The 24,399-nt window shown below is 55.2% G+C and overlaps 6 protein-coding genes across 6 annotated transcripts; 5 read left to right on the forward strand and 1 right to left on the reverse strand.

The window, feature by feature from the left end:
* Window positions 1-245: 245 nt before the first annotated feature.
* Window positions 246-2,501, reverse strand: TRIREDRAFT_106161 (uncharacterized protein; the record flags this gene model as incomplete). The annotated part of the gene is made up of 3 exons (XM_006964299.1): window positions 246-1,390; window positions 1,457-2,204; window positions 2,433-2,501. The coding sequence occupies 3 exons, from the start codon at window positions 2,499-2,501 to the stop codon at window positions 246-248; spliced, it is 1,962 nt and encodes a 653-aa protein (XP_006964361.1).
* A 2,172-nt stretch (window positions 2,502-4,673) lies between these two features.
* On the forward strand, window positions 4,674-6,841 carry TRIREDRAFT_47066 (sulfate adenylyltransferase). The gene is made up of 5 exons (XM_006963998.1): window positions 4,674-4,897; window positions 5,058-5,085; window positions 5,153-5,335; window positions 5,409-5,557; window positions 5,620-6,841. The coding sequence occupies exons 1-5, from the start codon at window positions 4,729-4,731 to the stop codon at window positions 6,813-6,815; spliced, it is 1,725 nt and encodes a 574-aa protein (XP_006964060.1). The 5' UTR covers window positions 4,674-4,728; the 3' UTR covers window positions 6,816-6,841.
* Window positions 6,842-10,235: 3,394 nt separating this feature from the next.
* On the forward strand, window positions 10,236-12,821 carry TRIREDRAFT_47069 (uncharacterized protein; the record flags this gene model as incomplete). Its single annotated transcript, XM_006963999.2, has 1 exon — window positions 10,236-12,821. The coding sequence occupies exon 1, from the start codon at window positions 10,272-10,274 to the stop codon at window positions 12,819-12,821; it is 2,550 nt and encodes an 849-aa protein (XP_006964061.1). The 5' UTR covers window positions 10,236-10,271.
* Window positions 12,822-14,460: 1,639 nt separating this feature from the next.
* TRIREDRAFT_106164 (uncharacterized protein) lies at window positions 14,461-15,737 on the forward strand (the record flags this gene model as incomplete). Its single annotated transcript, XM_006964145.1, has 4 exons — window positions 14,461-15,000; window positions 15,116-15,308; window positions 15,415-15,528; window positions 15,604-15,737. 4 exons carry the CDS (start codon window positions 14,461-14,463, stop codon window positions 15,735-15,737), a joined length of 981 nt encoding a protein of 326 aa, XP_006964207.1.
* Window positions 15,738-17,952: 2,215 nt separating this feature from the next.
* TRIREDRAFT_3405 (uncharacterized protein) lies at window positions 17,953-19,723 on the forward strand (the record flags this gene model as incomplete). The annotated part of the gene is made up of 3 exons (XM_006963960.1): window positions 17,953-18,394; window positions 18,571-19,544; window positions 19,610-19,723. 3 exons carry the CDS (start codon window positions 17,953-17,955, stop codon window positions 19,721-19,723), a joined length of 1,530 nt encoding a protein of 509 aa, XP_006964022.1.
* Window positions 19,724-22,362: 2,639 nt separating this feature from the next.
* On the forward strand, window positions 22,363-24,365 carry TRIREDRAFT_26163 (N-terminal binuclear Zn cluster-containing protein; the record flags this gene model as incomplete). Its single annotated transcript, XM_006963974.1, has 3 exons — window positions 22,363-22,496; window positions 22,595-23,658; window positions 23,740-24,365. Coding segments are annotated over 3 exons (1,824 nt in total), but the record flags the coding sequence as incomplete, so codon positions are not given.
* Between the last annotated feature and the right edge of the window lie 34 nt (window positions 24,366-24,399).

Genomic DNA, 24,399 nt, shown 5'->3' on the forward strand with positions numbered 1-24,399 from the left:
ATTTTTTGATTGCTTGCTCTCGATAAAAAAAAAACACTACATAAGAAGTAACGGCCGCCGAATACAATTTCCCTTGACAAATAATCATTCGCTTTTCATCGTGTCGACTTGTTGTATTGCCAACCCGAACATAGTCGAAGAGCTACCTATGTTAAGGAGAATATCAAAGAATCAAACAATACACAAGGCAGGGCTAGCCAGATGTATCAGTACCTACCTTACCTGAGACAGGTTCACGGCCCGGCTCAGCTGAAAGTGTTGGCGCGATACTCGAGCATCATCCGTGTAATGGTATCGTCTCGGCACTCCAACGCCTTGGCCGTCACATCCACCTTGCCGGTGCCCAGCAACAGACCGACAGTATACTTGTCATTGAGCTCAATCGCTGCCTCGAGCATCGTCAGTCCATCTCGGTCCTTTGCGTTCAGCTGATCGACCTTGGCGTACGTCTGGACCATGGCCTCCAGATACCGCGCGCTCCTAGACTCGATCTCGGACCTGAAGGAGACAAGCCGGGCATCGACCGCCTCGCTCGCCTCAAACCGCGCGGCTTTCCCAAACTCCACCTTACCTGTGTCGAGAATCATCTCGGCCAGCTGGACGTTGGTCATGGCGTAGGCCAGGGCCAGGGCCGTCACCCCGTTGCAGTCTCCCAGGTTGACGTCGATGCGCGGCGAAGCGAGAAGCAGCCGGACAATCCAGACCCTCTTGAGGCTGACGGCCATCATGAGCGCCGTCTCCCCGTTCTTGCTCTGCATGTTGACTTGGACGCGGCCCGAGTCGAGCAACAGAGCAACGCTCCCTGGCCTGTCGTGCCGAACTGCCTGCATCAGGGCTGTGTGGCCGTTTCCGTCAGCCATGTTCAGGTCCACCCTCTCGTCTGCAATAAAGAGCTCTAGCAGATGAGTGGGCGGTAAGCATGCGGCGAGCATGACTGGCGTCTTGAGGTCGCCGTCGAACGCGTTTGGGTCCACGACGCCGCTCTCGAGCAGCACCCTGGGGTTGCGATTCCCAGGCCGGCGGAAGGCAATCGTCCAGGCATTGGCGCCGTCATTGTTCCTCGCGTAGACCTTGACTCTCTTGTCAGCAAGCAGTATCCTGAGACAGGTGTCACTGCCCGCCTCGGCAGCAAACAAGAAAGGGGTCATGCCATTCTGTGTGGTGCTGTTGGGGTCAACCCGCTCGTCGGCCAGGAGGAGCTGGACGATGGCATGGCTGGCACTCCGTACAGCATTCTCCAGGGCAGTCTCGTTATTGAGCGTCCTGGCGTTGGGGTCGACGCGGCCATCTGCAAGAATCATGCGTGCCATTTCCGCCCTGTCGTGCTCAATGATCAAGTCCAGGGCAGTCCTGTTGACGTGGTTCCTCTGCGTGGGATCGGCCCGGCCGTCTTCGAGAAGAAGCTGCAGCATGTCTCCCTTACCAAACGTGATCGCCCAGTCCAAGGCTGTCTTACCTGAGGCGTTGCGAGAGTTGGGGTCGACGCGGGTGTCCTTCAGCAGCACGCTGACGACGTCTCCGTTGCCCTCGACGACCGCGTCCATGAGGGCAAGGCTAAAGGGGGCACCGTTGACACTGACATTGGGGTCGGCGCCGCGAGAGAGCAGCAGCTCCACCATGTTTGCGTGGCCGTTGCGAGCTGCCGTCATGATGGGCGTTTTGCTGCCAAGGCCGTTGGGGTTGGCTCCGTGATTGTCCAGCAAGTGCCTAGCAAGATCCAGTTTGTTCGAAGAGACTGCATAGTGAAGAGCCGTCAGCCGGGTCCAGTCGAACAGATGTATGCTAGCCCCGTGGGAGAGGTAGAGATCTACAACCTCCTGCATGCCTCTGTTTGCGGCGTCAAACATGGGTCTCAGGAACTGCGTCTCAATGCTGGATATGGTTGGCATATCCAACCCTGTGACAAGCTTGTTGTCGGATGCCTGCTTGATGCTCGTCTGGACGGTTTCCAACTCAAACAGCAACCTGACCAGGTCCAAGTTGTTGTTGCTTACCGCAATCTGCAGCACGTTAGTCCACAGCTCCTTCGGGGCATACTCCTCAAATTTGGGGGTCTGGAGGGCCTTGACAGCCAAGGCCATGTTGTTTGCCCTCGCGGCCCATTCCAGGACGGAGCACCCTCCGTGACGGATGTTGTGTCGGTGGAGAGTCTCGCTGTAGAGGGCGTAGTTTTGCTTGCTTGTCAGGAGGAAGTTGAGGATGTCCTGGTGATTATCCATGTATTTAGTCAGAATCATATGGAAAATATCATAGTTGAGTGGAGCCTGCGGCGGACGGGCATGGGAAGAGGGTTGATCCATGGCTTCTCTTGGTATCAACGTAAGGTATAGTACCTAGGGTAGCGTAATGTTGAAGGGACGTAATGGTAGCTCAGGACAGGTGATGTTGTAAACTGAGAGGGTTGTTGGATAAGGTGCACCGGAATCACATACCTGCTGACGGTCGAAGAGGTTTGATTTAAGCATCTTGGATTCTTTGGTCCCGTTGAACAGATGCAACATGTTGCAGGGAGATGTAAGCGGTCTGCTCTCAGAGAAGAAGCAACTGAACAATCATGTTTCGACACAGAGTTTGGCCTGACGGGCCTATTCAATCTTCTGTCATTCTCATCCAGGAACAGAATGGGATGGGCTACTGAACGGAGTCGGTTTAGGCTTGAACGAGCGGTAGGCGAATGAACATGGCCCGTTATCCAAGTGTCTCTCTCGTATCTTTCCCTTTGCTATGCCTGAGTTGTCAGCAATGAACAGAGTATTATGTGAATCTCTGGTCTACGAGCATCCAAGAGACTTGTCCTGGCTCAGACATTGCGTTCTGGATCGGTGATGTTTCCCGTACTTTCAGAACTGCATACATACCTAGGTCTGGTAAGGTATACAGAGTTCAATATGTGTATATCCTCTTTCTACTCCCATCCTTGGGGACGATTTTACTCTGTAGAACCCAGGTATGTGCGCATCCAATGTTCCTTCCCGACATCTGTTCAGCTTTGAACCAGCTGCTGCCCCACTTCTTCTCTCTCTCATGTCTTTTCTCTACAGACTTTGCCTTCTTAACCCAGCAAGAACTCGGAACACCAAGACACAGATGACGTTTTCAACCCTGACCCTGATACTCCTCTGCGTTCAAGTAGTAAGTTTCAAAGCTGCTGAACACCTCGAGATGGCACATTGATTACTCATTTACGTCGTTCAACCCAGGCATCTACAGAACAAACAACCCGCTATCACACCCTAGTCGCCGATGCTCCGAAAAGCACCAGACAGGGGCAGCAGATTTTCATCCAAAGGAATGAAAGACAATTGAAAACGACAAGCCTCCCGAGAGCCGCTGCGGGCAGAGTCAATGCTGCAGCAAGCGTTGGTAGCATCGAAAAGGCCTGAACAGACAAGTCTCTACGCTTCTCTCATCCGGGGCCAGAATGGCGAAATCGAGGCGACGGGGTGGTGAGATGGGCAGCCAAGCGGGAATCCCGCATCAACGTTGCAAGAGGACAGCGATGGTCCGAAGCCGTGGGGGCCCCGTGATGGAGACACTAGGCAATTAGGCCGCTGCTTAGTTGGGGAGGTGTGTCCATCTTTCGTCTCTGGATGATGATCTCGAGTTCTGGCCGGGTTCTCGTCTTCACCCTGACGATCCGTTGCTCTGCTAATTTCCAGCCTGGAAGCTTTACATACATACTGTGACAAGCCGCAACGACGATCAGCAATGGGATGACGCGGATTGATACGCATGAAGCCAGAGGGAACGGAGTTTCCATCACCATCAAGCCTCGATCCATCCCATGGCAAGACAAGAAGAGACTGACGAAGATGACGGGGAAGATGGATGAGAAAAAAACTTTCTCCACGTCCCAGAGCACCGACTTCCACCAACCCCGATGGCCCGAGATTTCGCAATCGCAGCTAATCCAGCAAGGGAGAAGGCCCCTCCAGGCGTCGTTCCTCTCGCCGTGCCTCGCAGCTCGGAACCAGCGTCCTTGATTGGCCTCGTCCCTCAAGCCATGCGGGACTCGGAGCATCGCGCCTCGAGCACGTCATCGCCAGAATCTCGAGCCAAATGCCGCCATTCCCTGGGTTTGGTGGAGATGGCGAGCCCTTTTTGATGCCTGTGGAGCTGCCGTCTTTGCATGTGTCGAACCTGCGTATCGCAATTCCATCCACCCATCCAAGCCTCCATCCTCACCACAGGGGGGGGCGAATTGAATTTCCAACCCTTCGGTGGGGTGCGTCGAGAAAGAAGAGAAAAGCGGTTCTTTTCCCCTTCCACCAGGGGGGCCAGGCAGAGAGGCTGCTTACGGATCATCCAAACTTGATTCATCATTCGCCCGAGAGGGGACCTTGTCTCTTGTCTATCGAAGCTGTGTACTCATGCGACGACGACTAATGGACTTGTTGCGTTTTCTAGCATCTCCGGCGTGACCACCAAGAAGCCTCGCCTTATTTATAGCCTGGGATTCGGGCCATTTCCCCGGCCTAATCTCTCGTTCTTCTCCCTCTTCTCTTCTCCTCTCGTTGTGATTCCTCTCCCTTTCATTGTCTTCCATTATACCCTGTGGCTTGCCAGTCTGCTGCTTGCTCTTCTGCTATCCTCTCCTCCTGTCCCCTCGTTGGATCCTGTTGCGTGACTTGCCGTGTCGTTGACACCATCCTCGAACAAGAACACACACACACACAACCGGCAGCACGTAGACCATCCCACTCCCTTCAGTACCCCGCCATCGTCATCATGGCCAACACTCCCCACGGCGGCGTCCTCAAGGACCTCTTTGCGCGCGATCTGCCTCGCCAGGCCGAGCTGCTGGAGGAATCCGAGACTCTCCCTGCGCTGGTTCTGTCTGAGCGTCACCTGTGCGACCTGGAGCTGATTCTCAATGGCGGTTTCTCGCCTCTGGAGGGTAAGTTGTCGCAGTCTTTTGGTTCCAGCGATTTGTTGAGGAGGCACAAGCCACGATTCTGCTGCCCCGCGCCTGTAGCCGAGCAGGGAGCTTTCTCGCCGAATGTCCCCGTCCAGCGTGTCATACATAGGGAAATACTGACGCTGGATTCTACGTCTAGGCTTCATGACTGAGAATGACTACAACCGGTAAGTCAACCAGTGAACTGAGAAGCAAGGGAACAAAACTGGTGTCGACTAACACGCGCATTGCCAGTGTGGTCAAGGAGAACCGGCTCGAGAGCGGCCTGCTCTTCAGCATGCCCATCACCCTCGACGTGGACCAGGCGCAGATTGACGAGCTGTCCATCAAGCCCGGCGCAAGACTCACGCTGCGCGACTTTCGAGACGACCGGAATCTCGCCATTCTGACGGTCGAGGATGTGTACAGGCCAGACAAGTAAGACGAGACCGCTTTTTTTCCTGGGCCTTCAATTAGAAGAAGTTGATGCTAAACTACATGCGCTCTCCAGGGTCCAGGAAGCCAAGCTGGTCTTTGGCAGCGACGATGACACGCACCCCGGCGTCAAGCACCTCCTGAGCGTGGCCAAGGACTTTTACGTTGGCGGAAAGCTCGAGGCCATCAACCGTCTGGAGCACTACGACTTCCTCGACCTGCGTTGTAAGTGGACAAACCCCAGAAGCGAAATATGACAGCAGCACCTCTAACAGCATGATCAATAGTCACTCCCGCGGAGCTGCGATCCCACTTCAACAAGCTCGGCTGGCAAAAGGTCGTGGCCTTCCAGACGCGAAACCCGATGCACCGCGCTCACCGCGAGCTGACGGTCCGCGCCGCTCGCTCCCAGCAGGCAAACGTCCTCATCCACCCCGTCGTTGGCCTGACCAAGCCCGGCGACATCGACCACTTCACCCGAGTCCGCGTCTACCGCGCCCTGCTGCCTCGCTACCCGAACGGCATGGCCGCCCTCGCCCTGCTACCCCTGGCCATGCGCATGGGCGGCCCCCGAGAGGCGCTCTGGCACGCCGTGATCCGCAAGAACCACGGCGCCACGCACTTTATTGTCGGCCGTGACCACGCCGGACCCGGCAAGAACAAGGACGGCAAGGACCACTACGGCCCGTACGACGCGCAGATCCTCGTCCAGCAGCACCAGGAGGAGCTGGGCATCAAGATGGTCGAGTTCCAGGAGATGATTTACATCCCGGACAGCGACGAGTACCTGCCGGCCAACGAGATCCCCGAGGGCACGCGCACCATGAACATCTCGGGCACGGAGCTGCGCAACCGGCTGCGGACCGGCAAGGAGATCCCCGAGTGGTTCTCCTACCCCGAGGTCGTCAAGGTGCTCCGCGAGCAGAACCCGCTGCCGCGCGAGAAGGGCTTCACCGTCTTCCTGACCGGCTACCAGAACAGCGGCAAGGACCAGGTTGCGCGCGCCCTGCAGGCCACGCTCAACCAGGGCGGCGGTCGGCCTGTCTCGATGCTGCTGGGCGAGACGGTGCGTGCCGAGCTGTCGTCGGAGCTGGGCTTCAGCCGCCAGGACCGAAGCCTCAACATTGCCCGCATCGCCTTTGTGGCCTCGGAGCTGACCAAGGCCGGAGCCGCCGTCATCGCCGCCCCCATTGGGCCGTACGAGGCTGACCGCCAGCACGCCCGCGAGCTGATTGAGAAGTCGGGGCCCTTCTTCCTGGTCCACGTCGCGACGCCGCTCGAGCACTGCGAGAAGACGGATCGAAAGGGCATCTACAAGAAGGCTCGTGCCGGAGAGATCAAGGGCTTCACCGGTGTCGACGACCCCTATGAGGTGCCCAAGAAGGCCGACCTGACGGTCGACCTGACCAAGCAAAACGTCCGCTCGATTGTGCACGAGATTATTCTGCTGCTCGAGAGCAGGGGCCTGCTGGACCGTCTGTGAGCGAGCCGTCGTTTAATTAGTTGTACTCTCGATTTCTTGCATTTCTGTTTGGCTTCGTTCTCCTGTTGCAGTTAGAAGTATACATGCAAAGATACACACTCTGTGGCTCGAAAGGGATAAAAGAGTTGGCGTTTGGATTTATACACAGATTTTGTCTTGGAAGAAAAGCTTCTGGGCAAGTGGCATCGTTTTAGAATGGATGGATTCAATACAAAGGTAGACATGAAATGTCTACAAGCTGCAAGCAAAGAGTTACGTCGTGCCTTCGTCTCGATCGAATTAGATGCGCTCACTGAATGTGGTCGAGCTGCTTTTACAGCACTGGGCTTTGCTACGGTGACAGCACGAAGGAAGGCAACGGGGGAGAACAAAAGGCACACAGAACCAAGCTCAATTGTGATACACCGGTACCTATATACCACAACTGATGTCCATCCCCCGATCTGTATCCCACTCCAAGCACGACCCCCCCCCCCCCCCCCCAAAGATTCCAAGAAGCCCCAACTCGCGAAAGTGACAGAAATGGCTGTGTTGTAGACGGCGGCAGCACTCGCGGAGATCACTGATATCCCGAACATTACCGTTCATCTGTTCAGCGCCGCTGCGCCGCGTATCGAGCCTCCTTCAAGGCCCCTTACGCGGCGAAGCGGCGTTGATCAGATAAACGGGAATTTACGACTGCCTGGGGTCCCCGGAGTGCTCACAAGGACGAGTTGTCGAGCAGTGTTGCCCGTCAGACACCACAGCTAATGGCTTTGTTAGCCACTCGTTGCTCATCATCATGTCATAGGGAAACGGACACAAGGGAAAAGAGAGGGGGCGCTTACTTGAAGATGGGGCGACTGTAGATGGCTTGGGTATGCTCTTGCGGCAGCGATCCCTAGAAGGGGCCGACCCCGTCACCAACAGTATGACATTCCCGTGCTTGATGTGATGGAACTTGTTGGTCTTGTGGAAGAAACGGGGTCGGCGTCTTCTAGGGATCGCGCGCAAGATAGAGTGTGAGGCAGGAGGTGAGGATTGGAAGCTTGGCTCTGTGTGATGAAGAGGAAGAAGAAAGAGAGAGGGAACACAGGGAGGATAGACGGCTTTATATAGACGAGATGGGACGGACTGAGAGTGAGGGGGAAGACATCATCTGATGGCGGAAGCTGCCCGTTTGCGTCACGATTGGAGCACCGCGATGCATCGCTGGTGTTGTAAGGTTGTAACAATGCACACGGTTTGCAAAAGAGCGGCACTTGATTTGACGGGGTAATCTGAGCGAGCAACTTGGGGGTGTGTTGATACTGCTGCTATTGGACGAGGCCGTGATGCCGGCAGTCTCGTTTACATGCTGCTGCATGCGGTTGACACACGCAGGCCATTGCTCTGCCTATCAAGGTCGAGCATAGCGTCGTGTTCCCCGCTGTTCTGTGATGTTATCAGGCATCGTTGGGTTGCGAGGACTGGCCGGACGGGAGACGCTGTTACATTCTGCTGCGAAGTAATAAAGGACGGTTAATATGGTTGAGCATCTTTGGTGCTTTGGTGGAGGTGGTACCGTGTGAAGATTCGTCAAAGCTCAAGGTTCAATACTGTGTGCAACTTTTGAGCTCGTCGGAGGTGGAACAATGTTGGTCCGACTCGTTTTTGTTGATTGGGCTGCTGATTGATGGGCTTTCATGGCCGTTCGAAGAGCAGAGCAGAGCGCACAGCCCAATGGCAGTGAGTACAAACCAAAGCAGCCTGATTCCCATCCAGCCATTCAGAGAGACACGAGGAACGTCCGGCTGCCACGTCAGGAGGGGGGCGCAAGAGTTGATACATATTATACACACACGAGAAGGGCAGTGCAGTGCAGTGCGACCAATAGCTGTCCTCCTCCGAGTACGCCTGCGCCTCCCATTGGACCACAAACCGTTGGCTACCTTTTAGGTGCTTCTTTTCATGAGAGAGCACCCGACAGCAAAGGCCTTGGCTTTGACGCCAAGTTTGCAAGCACCAGAACCCTTATAGAGGTAAAAAATAAAAAATAAAAAAATAAAAAAAGGGAAAAGCCTTGGTGATGAGCCCAAGGCGCTAACAAAGGCACCATTTGGCGGGCCGCTTTGCCTTGGGCGTCGAGGGAGCCAGTCACGGGCTCGGGATGGCGTTGATGGCGCATCACAGCAGCGTCGGGCCACCGTTGGGCGTTAGTAGTAGTACTTGTCTGGTGTAATTCGTGTCGAACTGCAGAAGGCGACGGGTGTCATGCGTTGACATGATGGTTTTATGTCTTCGTCAAGTATCGACGTGTGTCTTCTTGTAATAGTCGTCCATTTGCCCTTGGTTTTTGGTTCGGATTTGTGATGCAGTCTCTTTGTCCTCCCCGGTGTGTTGTTTTCTTGTGCTCGTTATCTTGCCTTGTTGGATTCAATGTTTTTTATAGCGCCTTGCTGTGACATCAGGAGCTCTCCAACCTGTAAAGTCACACTTGTCAAACCGACAGCCTCGGATCTACCTTTGGAAGATACTGCTTCACGACATGCCAATGTGACGAATCTCCTTTGAAATGATGCTCCACGTGATATATCCATCTGTCCCATGAATGCACAGCAAATTGTCCCGCTGCTCGAGATCATAGATAATTGCCGCCGAACGAGCGTCTGCCCACTTCAACTGCTTCACCGACCCACAACTCGTCACCATCTCCTCCAGGTAGCAATACCTTGTCCCCCTGTATCCTCCCCTAGAACTCGTCACAATCGCCTCCACCATCAGCTGCAAGCACCGCCTACAGGCACCCGAGCTTCCCCCATGAGATGCGCACTGCAGATGCCCGTTGCCGCTGGCCGTGCCACCTGACAGCTACCCCCGCCCCGCGTACCGGTACCTGCACGTACCTTTAGAGGTACAGGTAGGTACCCATCTCCCAGGGGTCGTCGCTGCCTGAGACCTGGAAGCTGCAGCACTTCGACAGCTTTCGGCACCTCATCAATCAATCAATCTCGACCTCGACCGTGATCCTCCCGTCCAATCCCTTGCCTCACCGTCCCCTCACCCACTCAGTTTTTCCCTCTCTTCCGACTCTGCAGCAGACTTGCATCATCATCGTCAAATCTCATCTTTTTTCTCCTTTCTCTTGTTCCATCTTTATCGCCTGCCTGCAGCTCGCCGCTTCGGTTCTACTATCCATTTGTTCACTCGCCCTATCCCAGTCTCCCAATCTTCTCACCCTTCCTCCACCTCCAGCCCAAGCCAAGCAGAGCAAGAAAAAAAAAAGGGCCAGCAGGCCAAGAACCCCTGCTCGAAAAACCCCCATCTCCATCAAAATCTCCATCACGCTGCCGTGCCTCGCCTCGCCTCGCCTCGCAGCCCTCCGCAACTGCGACCGCAACTGCAGCCAGCTTCGTCGGCAATCCATCCGCCAGCCCCCGATGGTGATTCGAAATGCCGTCCAAGGAACGTGACGCCGACGTCGACGTCGACGACCGCATGCGCGACAAGGCCCGCCGCTCAAAGTCGGAGCGCAAGCCTGATCATGACCGCCCCCACCGCTCTTCGAAATCCGCTCGCAGCTCCAGCGATACCCATTCGCTCACCTCGTCCACCAGGCGACATCGGAAGAGAGACGACAGGGACAGAGACCGGGACCGGGATCGCGATCGCGAGAGGGACAGAGACCGAGATAGAGAAAAGGATAAGCTCCCTCCGCGCCCGGCCTCCATGTCCGACCTGGGCGTCGACGAAATGTCCAGGCTGTCCATCGACAAGGACCGCATCTCGCTGCCCTACCCGTCCTTTGACAAGGCGCACAGCAAAGAAGCCATCGTCAGCCGCGAGGAACTTGCCGTTCCGTCATCTCAGGCCAAGTCCTCCAATCCTCTGACGCCCGAGCCCACCGACGTTGCTGGCGCGGGAGACGAGCGTCGGTCAAGGGCCAGCGACGGCCTCCACCGATCAAGCTCCAAGAAGGCCTCCCGACCGCCAACGCCCCCCGAAACAGACGTCTCTGCCGCCAGGAAACGTGCCGAGGACCTAGAGCGCGGCCACAGGTCGACGCCTTCGCGCTCAGCCTCGCGTGCTGCCGAAGACAAGTCCTCAAAGGTCAGCCGCCGCTCGTCAACCAGCGCCGCCACCCTGATACGCTCGCCCACCCACAAGATTCACGACAAGCTGCGGTCGTCTGTGCTGTCCCGCTCCTCCAGCTCCGCCTCGCGCCACACCACGAAGCGCTCCTCGTCGACTCGCAGCGTCAGGAAGAGCAAGCCCGAGCCGCTCCATGTCGACTCCTCCCCGTCCAGCGCCCAGGACTCATCCCCCAAGACGCCGACCCAGGCCCATCAGTTTTCTCCCCATCTCTACGCAGACTCGAAGCGATCCCGCACTCCCGCCTCTGGCATCGACGGCGACGACTATGCGTCCACTATCAACTCGGGCACCGCCACGCCCGCTATGAAGGCGCCCACGCATCCTCCGCCTCCCATCCCTCCGCCGCCTCCGCCTCCGCCCCCAGCCGTCGACGTTCTCGAGGTCCCCAGGGTCGATTACCTGCTGCAAAACGGCGGCCTCCCGCAGCCAGTCACGAGGCACTTTCTCTCGGTGCTGCCCCTTGTCAACGGCACCTTGAGGCCTTCCAATACCGCCCTCAGTGGCGCCGAGTCGCTGTTCACGCCGTTTGTCAACCTCCTCGACCAGTATCAAACCGTCCTCTCCAAGCAGGGCTCCGTTGCAGTGGCCACCGGCCATCGCTCAGTCGCTCGCCGCCTGCTCGACCGGCTCGAGAACGTCTTCTCTCGAGATCTGCCACCTCATGGCTGCTCCTGCATCATCTGCGAGAAATCCAACGAGCCCCATCGCGGTCTCAATTGGGGAGATGTTCTCGAATGGGTCAGCGGCCGCATCGAGCTCCCCGCATGGCCGCCCTTTGACTTGGCGGACATTGGCACCAAGGCAGCCGAGGTCTCGGGCGAGATGCCACCACGGCCCGACTCCCCCATCCAGCTGGATCCCGACATCGCCGAGGAATTCAGGGAGCACTACCTGCGACAATCGAAGAAGGTCAGATCCGCCGTCGACAGGTGGCTGAACAGCACGGCCGAGACGCCTGTGCCGCCGCCCCAAGAAGTCGACGACGAGACGCTGAGCTTCGCCATCCTGACCAACCTCGATCCCGCAGACCGGCCCTTCTTCAACGCCCTCCTCGCCGGGTCAAAGGAGCTGAGGCCGGCCACGCGCGCCCCAACCCCTCTGAACCGACCGCGCAACGACTTTATTGTCAAGACTGGTCTGTCGCTGCAGCGGCTGTACCGCCTTCAGCAGGTGCCTCGCGACGCGGAGAGCGCGACCTACCTCATCAAGAATCCCCACACTCACGACCTTCTCGTCACCCTGTCCAATATTAACAATCAGGAATGGGAGATACTGACGTCCGGTCGCTTCGACGGATTCCTGTGGTCCGGCGCTGACGGCGAGGACTTTGGCGGAGTCGAGTCGAGGGGCCCGACGCCGTTCCGAGGCCCTTCGGCCATGGGATCCCGAACCACCACGCCCTTCTCCCCGTACTCGCGCGGCACCACTCCGGCTTCCTTCATCAGCCTTACGTCTACGGGCGTGGGCGGCAGCCGGCCTCCTGTGTCCAATGACGAAGAGATGGAGATGGCGGCTATTGCCGAGATTGAGCGCGAGATTTACCAGGGCATGGAGGCGCTGGAGGACGCGTTCGAGAAGCTGCACCACCAGGCGGAGACGGTTCGGACGGCCCTGCGACAGCGCGGAGCTGGGCTCATGCAGAACCTCCAGAATCGACGACGCATCGACGTGCTCTCGATCCCAGGCTCGGGCAATTCCCAGAACTCTGGCTACGAGCGACCACCGTGGGCCGGAAGCGACGCCGGGAATGCCAGCGACGATGACTGGCAGATGGAAGAATACGACCTCTATCCCGATGACTCGGCCAGCAATATTAGCAGCAGCCGGCATAGGCGACCCAAGAGGCGTGTTGAGCGTCGTACCCCGGCTCCCATTGAGGAGGAAGAGGAGTAGCTGATCCAAGAAACTCATTCTACGTGGAGCGAATCCGGGGATGAAGGGCCCGTCACAGAATACAATTGATATGAATAACGAGTAACGAAGAAAGACAGCATGCGAGTTTGAGTTGCCATCTTTTCCTTCTTCGACTTCTTTGACAAGCAGGCATCATCGTTGACGGAAGTTTGACAGCATGACGCATCTGCGTGGAGCGAACGGGGTGGACGCACTTAGGGAGAAGTGCGCAAAGAAAAGAGAAGCAACAAGGAGAAGATGAGAAAAACAAAAAAAAAAGCAAAGGGCATATTGGGAGGTTAGAAGGCACATTTTTTCACTGAAATGGAACGAGATGAAAACGGCCCTGTGGTTTGCCAATGGGGCAGGCATATTTGGAGTTTGATATGATCAATGTACCTTGTCGGATACCAACTTGTACGGATTCTTTGTGTATGGCTTTTTGTTTGAGTTTTGCTCTGTTTCTGCTGCTTTCTCCTGGTCTCGGGGTGGCTGTCGGCGAGCCATGGTTCGACCCGACGCAACGGTCCTTTTCTTCTTTTCATCGCCTGTTTCCCTCTACCTGCCTTGTGGTTCTCTGGAGGGCTTCTGTATCCCGCGTTGCGATGCCATACGGTTGCCATATGATAATGATTTTGTTAATGATTTCTCTCCACTGCCTTGTCATTGCGAGCCATTCTTGTCTTTTCTTGGCCACCTCATAGTCTCGATTAGCAATGGAAATGACTGTATTTTTGAGACGAATATCGACCAATGGTTCCACCCGCGACATTGTGATGTGCTCTGTCCATTGAGATGCCCTTCAAGGGTAGTTGACAGATACCTTCTCCAACCCGAAAGAATGGCTCTGATAATGAGAGTATGCGCATTTGATACCCGCGTCAGACTCTAAAAGAACCAGCATTCTACCACTTTCGTTAAGTTCGCGTTATGCTGACCATCGAGAACCCCGATTAACATGACGAAGAGGCAAACCCATGATAAGAAATCATCAGGTCGCTGAGAATAATAAGCGCCAAGCGCCACTTTGCACTTGGCGTGCCGATTCGATAATTTAGGGGTCTAAGAAGGGGCCGTCGCTCATAGGGGGGAGAAGGTGATTTCCGCTTTGGGAAAGTGTAGACAGCCAACCAGATGGCTGGCGTCGAGAGGGTCTCTTTGGTTAGGTAGGTATCCAAGGGACTGGTTTAAGCTTATTAGCTGCACTTCTCGTCTTGATTACTTTTAAATGATCAGATTGATCGGATTGCCTCGACGCTTGCTCCACAGGGAGGGGATAGTTACGGGACTTTCAGGTGGGGAGAAAGGGTGGAAATTCCCAAGAGAGTAGTTGTAAAACTGGATGGTATGCAGACTGCTAATTCTACCTATGGGTGAGCAAGTCGGACAAGCGAGAGATAATCTGTTGAGAGTAGGCAAAGGGATAGATGGGCGCGATGAAGTTGCGGAGATATGCTCTTCTAAGAGGTAGTTGTATAAATATTCAAGCCAGTTCCTCTCTTGTCTGACTACTCAGACTCGGCAACACCCTCTATTCACGATTCCTACTTCTTCAGCTTGTGGGCCCTGTCATAGCATCGATCCTCCCTTAGCATTCGCCGTGATCAAGATCATCACTAAGTACTTCTTCACAATCAGCATGCCTTTTCCATACAAGGACGACATCACCGGCGCCGAGCTGGTCGCCGAATACGCCCCCTTTATCAAGAACAAGACCATTCTCACCACCGGCGTCTCGCCCAACAGCCTCGGAGCCAACTACGTCGAGACCATTGCTGCCGGACAGCCCAAGCTCCTGATCCTCGCCGGCCGAGACCTGACCAAGGTGAAGCAAACAGCCGAGTCCATCAGCAAGGCGCATCCTAATGTCCAGACACGAGTCCTCCAGCTCGACCTCAGCTCCTTTGCTGCCGTGCGAAGGGCGGCCGCCGAGGTCAACTCATGGGACGACGTGCCCGCCATCGACGTGCTGATGAACAACGCCGGCATCATGGCTGTGCCGTACAAGATCTGCGAGGACGGATACGAGAGCCAGCTCACGTGCAACCACCTGGGTCACTTTCTCCTGACCAACTTGATCTTTGACAAGGTCCTTGCTTCGACGGACAAGCGCGTGGTCAACGTCAGCAGCGGCGGCCACTGGTTCAGCGCAATCCGCTACGCCGACATCAACTACGATGTAAGTGCAGCCAGACCTGTTGTATCCTAACCGACCAACCCCTTTGTTTGTTTTGATTATCGTCGTGTGTGTCGCAGATGACTGACTTGTTGGAGCGGGATGGATGGTGGTACAGGGCGGCGAGACGTACGAGAAGTGGAACGCGTACGGCCAGTCCAAGACGGCCAACATTCTCTTTTCCATCGGCTTGGCAAATAAGTATGGCGACCGCGGCGTGCTGGCTTACAGCTTGAATCCCGGAGCGATCGCGACGACGAATCTTGCGGGACACTTGGACTTTGCTCCCGGGGGGGATCTCGACTCGCTGGGTGAGTTTGATTGTCAGCATCAACTGTCAACTGCTGGCTTCCTGTCGTTGATGGTACGGGGTTATGTTGCTAACTTGTCATTTGTTTTTGCCTTCTTGTTCTGCAGCACGAATCACTCGGTTGACTGCGTCGCCGTTGGGCTGGATGGAAAAGGAGTTGCTTTCACTTGAACGAGGAGTGGCCACGCACATCTTCGCGTCTTTTGATCCTGTCCTCAAGGGTACGTTTTGTCCCCCCTCTCATTGATAATTACAGTACAGGCAGCTTGGCTGATGATTTCGTGTTCTTCCAATAGACCACAATGGCAAGTATCTGCTGGAAAAGGCCCGCGTGGCCGATTACTATGTCGACCCGGTCCATCCCCATGCCATTAGCAATGTCGAGGCGGACAAGCTGTGGGAGCTGAGTGTCAAGGCAGTTGGACTGTAGGAATGACCGTCAGGAGACGACGGAAATTACAAGATGATCTTGATGTCGAAGATGGAAATTATTGCAGTGAGATGTGAACAAGACTAGGTATACCTTAGCAAAACAAACGAGCATTCTCAAAGAATCATTGGAGTAGAGGTACAGAATGCCAAGTATTCCGCACGCATGTTAGCTGCAGCCAACTGCTAGTTCATCAGGCAAAGGGCATTCGGAGAATCTCTCAGCATGATGCCCATTTTGTCGACGCACATGGCTTTTTACTCCGCATGGCGTTTCTATTATTGGTCAATGCTGTTCTGAAGTCACCTCCGTATTCCGACATCAGCACATCACGACTATATTCGCCTACCCTGGAACTCGTCGCTTTTCCTTCCCAACGGCCCGACTAAACCGTTACGAGATGATGAACTAACCCCAGGTGGCGCCGGCGGGGCTTTTCCCCCATGTCTCCTTGGGCCAATCACTGATGCATGAAATTCGGCAGCGTCCCGGAACGGGTAAATGGACGTTGATGCTTCCCTGTCGAAGCAGGACCTTGTCTTTTGTCTTTGTCTTTGTCTTTGTCTCTTCATGTGGCACATTCCATGGCTTCAGATCTAAGCTACGTGACCTTTTCTCAGCTAGTAGTACCTTAGTACTAAATAGTATTTTGAGGTATTGGCAGCAAATCTATTCAGCTTCAGCTTGGCAACTGCTCTTTCCCAGCAATTGTGCCCAGTGATTGGTGAATGATCCGATCATACCTGCCATTAGCCGAACCGAATGCAAGGCTGTACCTGTTACTTTGTACCTTACCTTCTTCTCAACCTCGTGATTCTTGCCGTCTCTTCCACCTGTACCTTTCCTCATCATCTCAAGTCTACCGAACCGCCAGCTCCCCCATCACGCCATGGATGGCTGTTCTATCTCGCCACCAGCCGAACCAGCCTCAGAAGCAATGGAATCACTCTCTTCTTTTCTCCCCTTGCCTTCTTATGCTCAGCTTTCACGGCCCTCCAGTCAGCTCGCCTTCTTCACACCTAGGTTCGCCATCTGACATGCAACCAGGGCAAACCACCACCACCAACCACCACCACCACCACCCAAACTTCCAATACTTCCAATCCTCTGCATCGTGTCATCTCCATGCCTCCATACCTCCTCCTCCTCCTCCCCACGCCAGCCAGAAGCAGCAAGGCCATGTAGGATTTCTCCGTTCGTCGCGTGGCCTCGGCCCAATCGTCAGCCTCGACACCTCCAGATTCCCCAGAGGCGGATGATCCGCACCACTTAGGCTAATCTCTATTCACTGGATCCGTCTGTCCAGACGAAGCGCCGGGCTCAGGCCAAAGCTATCCCCAAACCATGCCCGCCCAACAGGCGGACCACAATCCTCCGCGCCTGCATCTGGCTTGGGGGGGCCTGGTCCCCCGCATTGTGGCCAGGGCCGGCCAGTCGACGCCACGGCACGACGCCGCCGTCCAATAGCTGCTTCACCGCACGCGTGTGAGCGCAGCAACGCAGCGCGGGAAACGGTGCAAAGGATGGGAAAAGGGACAACGGCCGTATAAGCGGCAGAGCCTGCCCGCTGAGTCCTGGCCAGCTTCCTCTGCCAAATAATCCGCCCGTGTTCACCTGCTCCGGCGAAACTCAGCTCCAACATGGCTTGACCAACTGATGCTGCCAGGCCTTCATTCGTGCTGCGACGCTTCGCCTGTTCGGCCCTATTGACAAGGGCCATTTCCTCGATAGTTACTCGCCCAAATCGCCTGGGGAAGGATCACACGCGGCAAGGGAACGAGGACACGAGATAGACATAAAAGCGGTAGCACCCCCTGGCCATCCAGACTGCAACCTCACCTTTTTTCCCTCTTCTCTCCTCACCCCATCACAACTCGCCAGTTCCCTTGACTCTCCTTCACCTCAGAAGAAAGGGGGCGTTTTGTGCAGCAATTGCTTTCCTTCAACGCTGCCTCCCCGACTGAAGCGCTGTCTCTGGCCCAGAGGCTAGAGATTACCCGTAACAATGGGCGAGAAAGAAGACATTCACGCTCACGAGGAGCTCGACCATGTAAGTCAATTTGCCCAATGATCATTTTTACTTCCCCTTCCCTCTTGTTTTGCCACCTCGCTTGGAGGAGTGAGTCTGCTTACACCATCTTCTCTTGTTTTGCCTGAGTAGGGAGAGATCAGGACCAAGGTCGTGACCGGACACGAGGCCTTTGAGGAGGCCATGATGAAGGAGCCGCCCAAGGCCTGGACCAAGGCTCAGGTCCTCGTCTACAGCTTCTCCATCATTGCCTTCTTCTGCAGCACCATGAACGGCTACGACGGCTCGCTCATCAACAACCTGCTGCAGAACCCCTGGTTCAAGGCCAAGTACACTGTGGGAAACGACGGCATCTGGGCCGGCATTGTGTCTTCCATGTACCAGATTGGTGGTGTCGTCGCCCTTCCCTTTGTCGGCCCTGCCATTGACGGCTTTGGCCGCCGAATCGGCATGCTGTTGGGTGCCATCCTCATTGTCGTCGGCACCATCATCCAGGGTCTGTCAAACTCGCAGGGCCAGTTCATGGGCGGCCGCTTTCTGCTTGGATTCGGCGTCTCCATTGCAGCGGCAGCGGGCCCCATGTACGTGGTTGAGATTAACCACCCTGCATACCGTGGACGCGTTGGCGGTAAGTATCCATTGACCCTCGTTCTCTTCTAATGTCTTTTCCTCCTTCATTCCCAAACCCAATGGTGCAGGAAGGGAGACAGTGGAGGAAATGGACAGAAAGACATCAAGCTTCACCCGATGCTCAACAGTCAAGTATGGAATCAATAGACTAACTTTCTTCTTCCCTGTCCCTAGCCATGTACAACACTCTCTGGTTCTCGGGTGCCATCATCTCGGCCGGTGCCGCTCGAGGCGGCCTCAACGTCGGAGGCGACTACTCGTGGCGACTCATCACCTGGCTCCAGGCCCTCTTCTCCGGCCTCATCATCATCTTCTGCATGTTCCTGCCCGAGTCCCCCCGCTGGCTCTACGTGCACCACAAGAAGGACGCCGCCAAGGCTGTGCTCACCAAGTATCATGGCAACGGAAACCCCGACTCCGTCTGGGTCCAGCTCCAGCTCTTCGAGTATGAGCAGCTCCTCAACATGGACGGCGCCGATAAGCGCTGGTGGGATTACCGGGCGCTCTTCCGCTCGCGCGCCGCCGTCTACCGTCTGTTGTGCAACGTCACCATCACCATTTTTGGCCAGTGGGCTGGCAATGCGGTTCTTTCCTACTTCCTCGGCTCCGTCCTCGATACGGCCGGCTACACGGGCACCATTGCGCAGGCCAACATCACGCTCATCAACAACTGCCAGCAGTTCGCCTGGGCCATTCTGGGCGCCTTCCTGGTCGACCGCGTTGGTCGTCGCCCCTTGCTGCTCTTCTCCTTTGCTGCCTGCACCGTGGTCTGGCTGGGCATGACGGTTGCCTCATCCGAATTTGCGCAGTCGTTCATCGGAAATGACGCCAACGGCGATCCCATCTACAGCAACCCCAGCGCTTCCAAGGCTGCCCTGGCCATGATCTTCATCTTTGGTGCCGTCTACTCTGTGGGCATCACTCCTCTGCAGGCCCTGTATCCCGTCGAGGTGCTCTCCTTTGAGATGCGCGCCAAGGGCATGGCCTTTTCCAGCTTTGCCACCAACGCTGCTGGACTCCTGAACCAGTTTGCATGGCCCGTGTCCATGGACAAGATTGGCTGGAAGACGTACATTATCTTTACCATCTGGGATCTCGTCCAGACGGTTGTCGTCTACTTTTTCATTCCCGAGACCAAGGGACGCACTGTAAGTGTTGCCAACTCAACCATCCTTTTCCATGGCATGTCTCTGACCCATTGCTTTCTCTACAGTTGGAAGAGCTTGACGAAATCTTCGAGGCCAAGAACCCGGTCAAGACGTCGACGACGAAGAAGGCCGTGGCCGTGGACAGCCACGGCGACATTGTCAATATCGAGAAGGCTTAATGCCACGGACTTTTACTTGCGGTCACGATACTATACCACTATATCAAGAATATCTGGGCAGTTGTGCGCAGGGCTTGGGGCTGTGAGCTGATGTTTTGTTTCGATGGTTCCTTGTCAGGGCAGAGGAAACAACTTTGGTTGCTATTTTTAGCTGTTACTTTTGTTTCCGCTGATAATTGTGAAATATGAGGGTGAGGGGAGAGCCAAGAGGAGAGCCCTAAGGATGCAGCATGAATCTGCAACTGCCACACAGCCTGCTATTCTCAATGGATGCGTGCCTCTTTCGTGTCTGGTGCTCCCTGCCATGCTCTGTCTGCAGGCTCCTTGTGAGATCCCATTTGCCACTCACCCACCATGAGTTGGAGGTGGTGGTTCCCCATGCATTCAGCCAATATGGACCGGTTGCCCATCTAGGTATCTGGCAGCAACCCCCAATATAGCGGCAATTTACGGAGTATTACGGGTGGTCTTACATGTGCTCGGCTGTGTGTGTGTGTGCTTCTACTCATCATGTGGTCTGAGGGGTCAGCAGCAGACAATGGGCAATGTATTGATGCCATACACCCATGCCTACCTCAGTGACTGCGAGAGTGTATGTAGGTAACTACTAGTCCCATTCAGTCCCCATGATGTGCCGCCTTTGCTGCCCTTTACCTAGAACATCCACGGCCTACGGTAGACCCTGGTCACGGTTCCCCAAAGCTACTACTTTACCTTAGCTACGAGTTCTTTACTACTAGGTACGTGCCTGTGTAGGCACATTGTAACCCTACCAATTTTCCGCTAGCTAGCATGCCGGCTCAACTTGGAGAGTGTGTTGCTCGTACATAGTATTACCACAGGTATTACTACCCAACGGCAGTGGCATCCCACTAGTGGTCGTGCAACCTCGACGCAAGGTCCCCCTCCCTCCCCCTTTTGCCCCGGACGAGCAGAAAGCTGGTGGCTTGTTGTCTGTATTACTCCGGTAGCCTGCCAGATGAATACTCCGTGCCAGTAGAATCTTTGCACGACAGCAATTCGGTGCCGCCATCCGTATCTTAGCTGTCTGTGCAAGTTCCACTGCTCGTCCTTGTCCCATCCATGGTGCCTTGTATAAGGTATATTTTTGACATACCTTATGTGGTAGTAAACCCCCATATATATCACCATACCTACCTTGCTACTACGGATAGTGCTCATCCACTTCCCCTCTGTTCCCTGTCCGTCTAGTAGACCGTCTGGAGCTCTCCCCCAGCTTCTCAGACTGCGGAGAAGCGCGTCTCCCACACAAGCGGCCCAATGTCCCGCAAGGGGACTAGCCGGCCGACGCCCGACCTGCCTCTGGGGTAAATAATCCTGGGGATAGAGGAGGGGATGAGTAGTCATGTACAGAAATTGGTAGGTAGTAGCAAGGTAGTTTTACATTGCTCGGTTATAAATGCCTTGTGTGTGTGCGTGTGCCGACTTTGACTTTGTTGTGGTCTTGAGCATGTGTATGTTAAAGAAGAAGAGTGCTCACCTTGTGTAATGCATATGTATGCACTGCAACACTCTTTATATGGCTCGAAATGAAAGGTGGTGTTATTTGTGCCACTACCTAGGCAAAGAGAAAGAATCTGGGATTATGGGGGAGAGGAGAGGGACTTCGCTGCTTTTCTAGGTTACCCCAGATTGTCTGTCTCTCTTCCGGCCTTGATTCAATATTTTCCTTTGTTTGGAGTGGTGTTTTGTCTGGAAGCGAGACGAGTCCCGACATCTCCAGTGCCCACAATTACTACCAGGTAGTTTCTCACTTTTCCAATTTCCCCGCCGAAGAGCGCAAAGCGAGAGCCGGCGATTTTTGAAGGGTTTGAACACCAATGTTCATTCTCTTTTCTTTCTGGCCGCTTGTGATATACCGTCAATGTGATTTGCCTGTAGATTGATCTTCCATGTAGAAAATGCCCAATTACCTATGTAGACACTCAGTAGAGGTACTTACGTGGCACTGTGAAATGGATCCTTGTTCGGGCAACATACGGTGCAGTGCCGGCCAGCGCCTTCCTCATCTTTACAGGTTTCAGGTAACATCATCTCATTGAGAGTCATCTCTCGCCCTCCTTCATGTTGCCTCAATCACTGCCTTGACCTTACCTCGGCACTTCAGCTTCAATGTTGGCCTCCTTTGCCTAAAATTCCTGATACCCGCATCTTCCTCTTGCTGGTCACGAAAGCAGTCGTCAGTCTGATGACTGGCTTCCCTTATTGGCCATTTCTCTATCCTTCTCTCTTGACACATCGACGCAGTGCAACGGCAACTGATACGGCACCCCCGTTGGTCATCAAAAGTATCACATTCGGAACATCATGTTCTACACATGTGGGTGGAGTCTCCATCTACCTACTATATCTCTCCATCCATTCACCTACTTGAGCATCCATCCATGCAAAGCACACACCCCCCTTTGAGTCGTTCGCATCTCGGATCCCAAGTCACTCTCCCGGATCTCACACAAGTTTCTCTTGGCTTTTCCCATTCCGTGCCATCTGGCTAACAAAGAATTACACATTTGCTAGTCCAGGGGGTCCAGGGCAAGGCTGCCGATCGATCCCCCCAGTCGTCCTCGGACGGGAATCGGTCCCAGGACACGCCCGGCAGCAGGGCCGCAAAGAGCCTCCATGCCTGCCTCGAGTGTCAACGCCGCAAGATCCGCTGCGACGGCAAGCAGCCCTGCGGCCGGTGCCAGTCCAGCCGCTCCCGGAGGCGGTGCGTGTATGAGCAGCATCGCCAGCGTCTCGTTCCGTCCAGGAAGTCAGTTCAACCTCCCCCATGATGAGGTCTTCCTAACTATCTTGTCCAACTTCTTTTGTTGTTTGGTCTTGGCTAACATCTTCCAACTCGCAAGTAAGATCACTGGAAGAGCTGTCACGGAATCTCGAAGAGTGCCGCTCCGTGCTGCGGCGTCTCTTTCCCAACCATCAAGTCTCCCACTTGCTATCCTTATCACGCCAGGAGCTCTGCAGCCTCCTAGATCAGCCGGCACAGCAAAGGACTGTTGACCTGTCGCCGGTCCCACCCTCGCCCAAGGATGATCAGCAGCACCCAACGGAGCTCGAGCAGATGCCCGCGCAGAACTCTCAGTGGGACGAGGAACGAAGAGACCGGGACCCGTTGCCGGCCGAAGCTGACGATGTAAACGCCCTGTCCCTCGCCATGGACAAACAGGCTTCTTCCTATCTCGGTGCCTCGTCCGTCAAAGTCGCCTTGACCGTCATGCTTCAGATCCAGCCCCAGCTTCAGCTATTGCTCGCGTCACAGCCGTCTGCTGATTCTTCTAGTGACGACAACACCCGCAGCAAGGTTCCTCTTATCCGTGCAGCTTCCAGATCCGCCAAGAAGCAGTTTCCTATCCCCTGGACATACAAGGGGCAAGCTCTTGTCGATGCCTACTTCAAACGCGTCCACGTCCTCACCCCCTTACTGGATGAGGCCTCGTTCCGAAAACATTACAGCGAGGGTCGGCGGTGCGATGCTCCCTGGCTCTCCCTGCTCAACATGGTCTTTGCCACGAGCAGCATCATGTCAACGCCATCGAGCAACTTGAGCCATATCAAGTACTACAACCAAGCCATAGAGCACATCCATCTCAGTGCATTTGGGAGCAGCCACATCGAGACCATCCATGCCCTGGGGCTTCTTGGAGGCTACTATCTGCACTACATCAACCGCCCAAACATGGCCAACGCCATTATCGGCGCCGTCCTCAGAATGGCCACTGCTCTCGGTCTGCATCGAGAACCGCCACCGGAGGAGCCACAGTCTGATCCTGCGGTCGTTGAGTCGCGGAGGCGCACTTGGTGGACCTTGTTCTGCCTCGACACTTGGGGCACCACAACTCTTGGGCGCCCTTCGTTTGGGCGATGGGGGCCGGCGATCAATATCCAACCCCCTAAACTTGTTACGGAGAATGTAGGTCAATCATGAACCTTGAAGCTGGGTAAATGGCTGGCTGCCATCTACCGACACTTGACTCATTTCTCTAAAACACAGGAAGAATACGACTCTGCCCAATTCGGGGGCATCATGCCTTTGCTCGAAAACATAAAGTTCTGCAAAATTGCGACCAAAATTCAAGACATGCTCGCAGTCAGTCCTCTTCTCGAGTCAGAAGATCGACATCATCTTGATAGCCTTCTTGTCGACTGGCACAACAACCTCCCCTGGCTTCTTCGATCTACGGAACCCTGCGTAGAGTCACTCCATCTATCTCGAAGCGTCATGACATGGCGGTACTGGAATCTACGCATGCTTCTCTACCGCCCTGTTCTTCTGACGCTGGCCAGCAAAGGCCAGTTGCCCATCTCGGAGCAAGATGTGGCCGCCGTGAAGAATTGCCAGGAGGCCGCACGAGAGACGGTGGACAGCGTCTCAAAAGGGTGGATGCGCCAGCAAATGTCCGGATGGAATGCCGTGTGGTTTCTGTATCAAGCAGCCATGATACCGCTGGTCAGCATCTTATGGCAGCCCGATAACCCCGCCGTTGTCGACTGGCGGGCCCAGGTTGAGTCGACGCTGGAGCTGTTCGAGGCCATGAAGGATTGGTCTCTCACAGCACGCCGTAGCCGGGATGTCGTCAGCCGCTTGCTCGAGGCCAGTTCCAAGATTTCCAACACGAGACAAGGCAGCGATCCTCAGGATGCTTTGCTGAAGAGAG

This window comes from Trichoderma reesei, assembly GCF_000167675.1.
Source record: "Trichoderma reesei QM6a unplaced genomic scaffold TRIREscaffold_6, whole genome shotgun sequence".
In the NCBI taxonomy this organism is placed as follows: domain Eukaryota; kingdom Fungi; phylum Ascomycota; class Sordariomycetes; order Hypocreales; family Hypocreaceae; genus Trichoderma; species Trichoderma reesei.